The sequence below is a fragment of the Desmodus rotundus genome, chromosome 3 (assembly GCF_022682495.2).
Source record: "Desmodus rotundus isolate HL8 chromosome 3, HLdesRot8A.1, whole genome shotgun sequence".
NCBI lineage: Eukaryota > Metazoa > Chordata > Mammalia > Chiroptera > Phyllostomidae > Desmodus > Desmodus rotundus.
The window spans coordinates 63,494,696-63,502,440 of NC_071389.1; the positions used below are offsets into that span (position 1 = coordinate 63,494,696).

The 7,745-nt window shown below is 50.1% G+C and overlaps 1 protein-coding gene across 3 annotated transcripts in view; it reads left to right on the plus strand.

The window, feature by feature from the left end:
• Positions 1-847: 847 nt before the first annotated feature.
• The window catches only part of LMO4 (LIM domain only 4), a 17,076-nt gene continuing 10,178 nt past the window's right edge, over positions 848-7,745 (plus strand). Inside the window, exons 1-2 of one of the 3 annotated variants that reach the window (XM_024565523.3) lie at positions 848-1,612; positions 4,348-4,586. In XM_024565523.3, the coding sequence (XP_024421291.1) occupies positions 4,351-4,586 (236 nt within the window). In that variant the 5' untranslated portion in view covers positions 848-1,612; positions 4,348-4,350. Of the gene's footprint in view, positions 1,613-4,003; positions 4,177-4,347; positions 4,587-7,745 lie in introns of those variants that run through there. The other 2 variants (XM_024565524.2, XM_045199521.2) reach the window with 2 other exon arrangements.

Here is a 7,745-nt window from a genome sequence, read left to right on the forward strand (position 1 = left end):
TCCAGCGGCTGTGAGATTGCGAATTTTGCAATTACTTCCATTGCTTTTGAGGGCTATGAGGAATTCGGAGGAATATCCTCCACAGCGGGGTGGATAGAGGAGGAACGCTTTCTCGCCTAAGTTTTCCTCAACTTCGAAAATAAGGATTGTGATCTTTTTATCACCAACAACTGACAAATATCTATGAAGTGGCTACTAGGCATTTGGTTTATGCTCGGGTTAATGGGGAGAGAAGGGTGAGCAAGGAGTTTTTAGGATCTATTGGTGCTCTTCCTGGGTTTCCCTTGTTAACTCAACTTCCACTAAGGTTCATAAATGTCCATCAGCGTGTTTTTTTTTTAAACCACCTCGTGTGTGTGTGTGTGTGTGTGTGTGTGTGTGTGTGTAGTCCACCTCCCCAAGATTTTTGGGAAGATATCTTTTCCCAAACAGGAAAGACCCATTTCTGAGAAAGATGTTTAATAAGTTTCTATGGGTCTCGCCTACGCTTAAGGGGAGGTCAATTCCCAAGGGGCGCACGGGTGCGGGTTCAGAAGGTCTCCCGCGCGCTTAAAAGGCAGGTGCCGCACCCCGCGCCTCCGCTCTCTATCCCGGGCAGCGGAGCGGCCTCGGCTGGGTCCCCGGGCCCGGTCACTGGTGCCCACTTGATTCCGGCCCTCCCCTTCGCCATCCTCGGCCCGCTCGGCCGCCCGGCGCTCTCCCCCCGCCCCCAGAGTCTCGTTTCAGGCATCCCTTTGTCCTTCCCCGGATTGGCAGGTTTTATTATTCCGCCTGAACAATCCAGCCGCCCAGTGGCTGAGGGTCGCTGACGTCGACGGCAGAGCCCGGGAGTAGTTGGGATTTTGCTCTGTCAGTAACACATGTGTAAGAGCCGCGGAGGGAGCGAGTGAGCCGGCTTGAGGCCAGCGCCGCTGCCGCCACCTAAGAGCCGGGCAGGAGCCGCTCTAGCAACAGCCCCGGCAGCGGCGCAGGCTCCCGCGCGCCGGCCCCGGCCGGTCGCAGCAGCCAGTCTCTCCGGCGCGCCCGCCGCCGCTCCCGGGGCTGTTGTTTCTGTGGCTGCTCCGCGGCCGGAGGTGCAGGAAGCTCGGCCGTGCGTCCGCTGCCGCCAGCCCGGAGCGAGCGAACGAGCGCGCGGGAGGGAGGAAGGCGGTGGAGGAGGAGGAGGAGCGGGAGGAGCGCGGGCGGGGGCGGGGGCCGGGGCCGCCGGGCGGGGGAAATCTACAAAGTGAAGCCACATTGCCAAACTTGCAGCAGCGATTGCAGCAGTTGCTGCCGCTGCGCCGCGCCTGAAGCCGCGCCGCGCGGGCCGAGGGCTCCTGCCGCTGCTCGCGCGGAGCCGGAGGCAGAGGACGAGGACTCAGACTGACACTTCTGCTCCCGGCCGCCTGCCCCTTACGCGGAGGCCCCCAACCCAGCATCAGAGCAACGCGTTAAAAAAAAACCAACAACAACAACAAAAAAACCCAGCCCGTAGCCCCATCCTCCCCTTTCCTGCTTCTGCGAGAACTCCCCCTCCCACCAGCCAAGGCGCCCCTTCCTTGGAAGCCGAGCGGCTTCGCTCGCGTTTCGCCGCTGCCGCATCTCGCAATATTGCAATATAGGGGAAAAGCAGGTAAGGGGACCGCTGGGGAACTGCGGGCGGGGGGGCGCGGATAGCAGGGGAGAGGGGACCGATGGGGGCCGGGGCGGTTTTCTCCGGCTTCCTTCCCTTGACCGTCCCAAATTGCAAGTAAACAATACGTTGGCTTGGATAATGCGCGAGTCTGGAACTACCGAGGCCGGCCTGCGAGCTAGCAGGGAGGCAGCCCCGGGCCGCCAGCTTTGTAGCGGTTCCTGCTTACAAAAGGGTTCTCGGAGACCGGGCGGGTGAGGACCTTGGAGGGGGTGGGGAGACTTTCAGTTCCTAAGGGAAAGGCAGCGGGTGCTGAAAGGAGGGTTTAAGTATGAGAAGTAGTGTGGGGGAAATCATCAAGACCCCCCCCCTCAGCCGAGTCCTGCTTCTAGTAAACACTATTTTTGAAACAGTGGCAGAGAGGATCTAAGTGGGAAGTACTCGGTATTGCTGGGTCTTTAAAAAAAAAATCCTCTTGGTTTGTAAGTCTTTTGTTCCAATCCAGGAGAAATCCGGTGAATCACCTAATTAAAATCAAGACATGAATTAAGCATCCATTTTTGTACTACAAATTGCCAGCACTACGTTTGTCCCTCCCTTGGTCTCCATTAAAAAACACCAGAGACGTTGTTAAAGGGGGGCAGATTTTGCCTCTAGCTGCCAGTTCTGCTTTCTATTTCACTGACTATCCCAGGACCTAAATTGCTTGGCTATGTAATTACTAGAGTATAAGCCTATTTAACTTAAAAGCTTTCTTTTTTTTTTTTTTCCAACTCTAAATGAAACTTGATGAGGGCCCGTCCTTAGTTATCAGGGGAGTCAGTTTCTGGTCAGTCCTCTTGATTCATCTCTTTTAGATTTAATCAGCATTAAGGTATTGCTTGTCCTTAAGAGCTTTAGCTAATGGGGTTACTGGATGCTTTTCTCAGTGTAATGTTTCCTTTTCAAAAAATATACATATATATTTACCTCTCACCAAAGATGGGGGCGGGGAAGAGCTTGGAATCTCCTCCCTCCCTCTTTCCTTTTAAAAAGGAATTCGGAGCGATTAAAACGTTGGGGGAAACAGTTTAAAGACCTAGGGCAGGAAATGCAGATTCATTTGGGTTAGGGCTGAAATTGTAACAAAAAGCAATTCCTCGAGTAAATGCATCAGATAAATCAATTTACATAAAGGTATGATGCATTCGGGTAAATGCAATGCTAATGGGTTTTAGAGTGGTCTTGTTTCCAAAGTCTCAGGGTTTTGTTACAGCTTAATTGGTGCAGTTCTTATTCTGGTTTATTGTGCGGTCTCTGGACACACGTTCCGGGACTCTTTCGGAGGAAATGTGTTTAAAATCGGCCTATTTAAGGAACCCGAGTCCTTGTTTCGTTCCCTTCCCTTCGGGTCCCCCCCCCCCCTACCCCCAGCAGTGAAGTTGGGCCGGGGACAGGCAAAGTTCGCCCTCTCCCTTCTGAGGTATCAGCTGAAAGTCTTGAGCAGATAGCTGGGAGCCTGGGGGGAGCCCACACTCTCGGCTTACAGAGGACAAAGACAAAACAGGCTGCTTAATTGGCAGTAAATAACTTGATCTTTTTATAGAATAAGTGAGTGGAGGAACACTAGGACTTTATTGGACTCCGGATTGGAGGCAACAAATTAATCGGTTTAGGCTAAGCTTTATAAATTGATTCCTATATTATACGCCAGTTGCTTCTCTTATGACATTCATTAGAAGGAGTGGGGAATTTTTAAAAGCAGTTTTGGTGACAGCAGGACCGGCTCGAACCGTGCATCCTTTCATAGTGGCTTTTCACATATCTGTAAACTGCCCCCCCCCTTTGGAGGAACAAAGCTTTAGCATTTAAATTGCTGATCAAGGGCAGATTAGTGAGACCAAAGTGGAGAGTGTTTATATAGGAAGTTAACAGGCATCCTAAAGTTCAATGATCTATTATTCTTGCCTGTGTCCTGAAAACCCAGAGAAAACACTCATTGATCTTCAAAATGAAATGAGATTTGGAACAATAATGGGAGATGGCGGTCACCACAATGGCATGCGAAAGGTGCTGTTTAAAATACGAAAAACCAGTTTCGCAACTTTACCCACCGCGCCCCCCCCACCCCCCGCCTCGGGTCCCTGCACCTCCCTTCCCACCACCACGCTGTCTCCCCTCTGCCGGTTCTTCCCTCCTTCCTTTTCAGAAAACCGGACTATTTCCAACTTGTGAACTGCAGCTGCACTTCCCAGGGCAAAGCTCGGGAGGGAACGTGGCTCAGGCTAGGGCCGCCTCCCATTCCCCCTGGCTCGCCCTCAGGGCTCGGCCTGGGCTGGGGAGGGGCCGGGCCCGGGTGCGGCGGTGGGTGGGTTTGACCCTCATTTGCTGGAGGCGGGGGTGGTGGGCGGAGGCGGGGGCCGGGAGGAGGTGCCGTGAGGGGTGGAGCGCGCCGCCGAGCCTCGCTCTCAGAGTTTTGACAGTACCCGAGCTGAAATTGTCAGCAGCAGCGAGCGCTGGAAAGTTGAGAGGAGCTCGTGGCCCCAGAACAAAGCTTGAGAAAAGTAAACAGGCGGCTGCTGCCGGCGAGTCTCCCTCCTTCCCTCTCCCCCTCACCCTCCTTCCCGCCCTTGCCCTGCTGCTTCCTTCCAGCGGGTCTGGAGGAGAAATAGTTTGCTAGTTCTCGCCGCGCTTACTAACTTTTGCATCGCCCATGTTTTGTCTTTCTCTCCCTTTCCCCTTCCCGCCCTCTGCAGACCATGGTGAATCCGGGCAGCAGCACACAGCCGCCCCCGGTGACGGCCGGCTCCCTCTCCTGGAAGCGGTGCGCAGGCTGCGGGGGCAAGATCGCGGACCGCTTTCTGCTCTATGCCATGGACAGCTACTGGCACAGCCGGTGCCTCAAGTGCTCCTGCTGCCAGGCGCAGCTGGGCGACATCGGCACGTCCTGTTACACCAAGAGCGGCATGATCCTTTGCAGAAATGACTACATTAGGTAAGACTTGGCTGTCCTTCCCAAGATGGGCAAGCAGAGCAATGCAAGGCCAAAGGTTACCAAGGGTTTTAAGGGAAGGAGCAGGGCTACTATGAGAATACATTGTCTTCATCTCAAATCTTCTGGTTGGCTGAATTTAAGGGGTTCAAGAAGCATGTGTTAAATTTCTAATTTTTAATGACTAATGGCAAATGCCTTACTAAGTAAAAACAACTGCCCATTTGGTGGGACTGGGGCTACTAGGTGTGCAAAGGTTGGGCTCTCTGGGGACCAAAATTTTCAGTGGTCAGTCCCAACTGGACCCTCTGCTAAAAATAACATTTCAGTGAGAGTTACAAAGCTTTTTTTCTCACAACAAGGTAGGGGACCTACGTTGAAACTCAGAGACAAAAGATTGGCTTAAAAGAGTAGTGAGGAATGACTTGCTCTTGTGATGGCTAATTATGATATTTACATGAATACCTTTAAACTTTTCATAGAGTGTAAAACTGACTCATTCTTCTTGTGTCTGGTCGTCTTGTGAGAAATATTGATTACCCATCAGTTTTAAAGACTTGTAATTCTTACAGTGAAACAACAACAAAAATTCCCAAAGATGGTAATGTTTCTTTTCATATACTGTTACTTGGAGGCTTCTACTGCCTAATGTTAGTGTGTGGTTTGTGATGTAGAATCTGCTGTTTTTTCTATTGAGGAATGTTCAGATTTTGGATTTATTGTTGTCGTTTGTATCATTACCCTTGGTTCCCAAAAGAGGTTTAGGAAAAGAGACTATAGAATATACTAATCTTGCATTTTAAAGCAATGTATAGGAACATTCATACGCTGGTGTAAGCAGTCTTTTCCAACAAGTTTCAGTGCAATTAATGGAAAGAATTCAGGAGGTCAGGTGCCTATAGGATCTTTTCAGGTGAACTCAAGCTACTTAAACTCATTAATTTGAAAGGAGGCATTTGAAGGATTACACATTTAATTTGAGTAAATGGTTTGATAGACTGATGCACATGAATGCTTCTAGGAGGTGTTCTGTTTCAACATCCAGTAATTAAAAAAAAAAAAAAAAAACACACCACACACACCGTTGATACTGGAGAGGTGCTCCAGACAGAAGTGCTTAAGAACAGCTCACTTTTAAAAAGAATTGCATTCTATTTAAGTTTCTACTCTAAACTGTTTTCTTTATAGTAATTAGAAGAACGTTTTGTTCATTTTTCAGTGGCGGTGAATCAGTCAGTGGATGAGATATTTTGTTCAACGTTTAGCTGCATTGTCGTCCCCTCACTCTGTGTCTAAACCTGCAAAAGATCCCAATGCTGTTCAGAGCTGAGTATATGTATGTTCACTCCAGTGATATCATTAGTATAAAATGACGTTTGGTTATTCCAATGAAGCAACCTATGTCCACTCTCCTGGCATCCTCACTCAGCCAAGTAAAAGAAATAGAGGAAGGGAGAGGGCTTTTATTTTTAAATTAGGATGGCAGCATTAATTTCACTAAGTGTTCTTTTAGAAGTAAATGTCTGAAAATCAGCAGGAGCATGAGTGTAATACTTTCTGGTCCTCCTTCCAAGCAGTGTCATGAGCTTTGACAGTGTTGTAATTAAATAGAGAGGAAAACTGGGGTAAGAAAAGAGGGTGGTTTGAAGTGGAAAAATTGACAGTGCTGTTCAGACACGGTGTAGGGTACAGATTCATCTCTTCTCCAAGTGCCTTCAAAAAACCTTCGCTTCTGATTACCGCTAATTAAAAAGGAGATGGGTCCACTTGCATTCCCTCAGGACAAGTTTAGGCAAGTGGGTTCCTGGGACTCTCCATTCCTTTCCCTCTACTTGAGGCCAAATATAAATGCCCATTTGGTGTTTTCTCGTGGCTTAATGGAGCAGTGGAGGATGGATGTACAGGCTGAGCCTTAATTAATTGGGTCCTTATTCTCCTTCCTTTCTTTTTTCCTCTGAATTTGAAAACTGGAGCCAGGCTTGCTCTTGAACTAGCCGCTATCTTGTGAACCTTAGATCTGCCCAGAGGGATGAGTTCTAACTCAATACCAAACTTGATCCCCTCAAACTCTGCTCCAGGCTCATCAGCAGCTGACACCCCCCTCCCCAGCCCCTCGGCCACCCCCCCCCCCCCCAAGTCTTCAGTGTTTCTTCTGTCCATCAAGATTCCCAAAAGGGTGGGAAGATAGGGAGGCCTGCACCTCTCTTTTCCTCTCAGGTTTTCCTGCTCCCCAATCTGCCCACAGGACACTTGTTGGAGGAGCTTTCTAGTCTCCGTGAGGGCCACTGGAGAGCTGAGTAATCCACTGTCTGGCAGCCAGGTGAAGAGGACCCTTTGGCTCTAAGGCCTGGCTGGGACCACAGCGATTTATTAAGGGCTTTTAAATTGTCTGACTTTTAGGTTGTGGTTTTTGAAAACAACGTAGATATGGCTGAAATGCTGCGGGAGAACTAGAAGAGGTGTGCGTGTTGGGGTGGGGGGTTGGTAGTGGGACCATTGCTTTTCCCCAGTCCACTTTCCCCCTGGGCGACCTAGTGTCCATTGGGCAGAGCTGGGCTTCTGCCTCCTCTCCCTCCAAGATTTCAGATAAAGCGTCTGCCTTGCTGCAGTGAATCTGCACAATTAAAAGCTTTAATTAGTGGCTCCTCCATTTTCTTAGTTCTGATGGGCTTTATCTAATGAGATCTGGTCTCTGGCTTAGATCTGCTCCGAATGACGTGTCCGCAATGAATGAGAGCTGCGTCGCAAACAAAACATTTAATTAACAAAATTGGCCTCTAAGAGAGGGAGGGAAAAGCAAGGGTGGGGGTGGAAAGGAAGGGGAGGGTGGATCTTAAAGGGGCCAACACCTGTCTCCCCCCCAAACCTTACAAAAGTCGGCGAATCTTGGAACTGCCCCTTTACTTCCCAGCTTCCTACCCCTCAGCTGAATCCAAGCAGCTGAGTGCTACCAAGCAGCTTCTGAAACTCCGTTTCTTTTGCTTCAAACCCTTCTTCCTCCACCCCCATCCGGCCGAAAAAGTGGCTCGGAAAGTGCAGCAAGAGGAGGAAGTTCAGTTGTGACGGGTGGGGCTCCAGGTCCTGGGAGGGCTAGGAAACGCGCCAGAGGCACCGGTGGTGGTCCTGGGCCAGCCTTTTCTCGCTCTGCTTGGACCAGCTCGG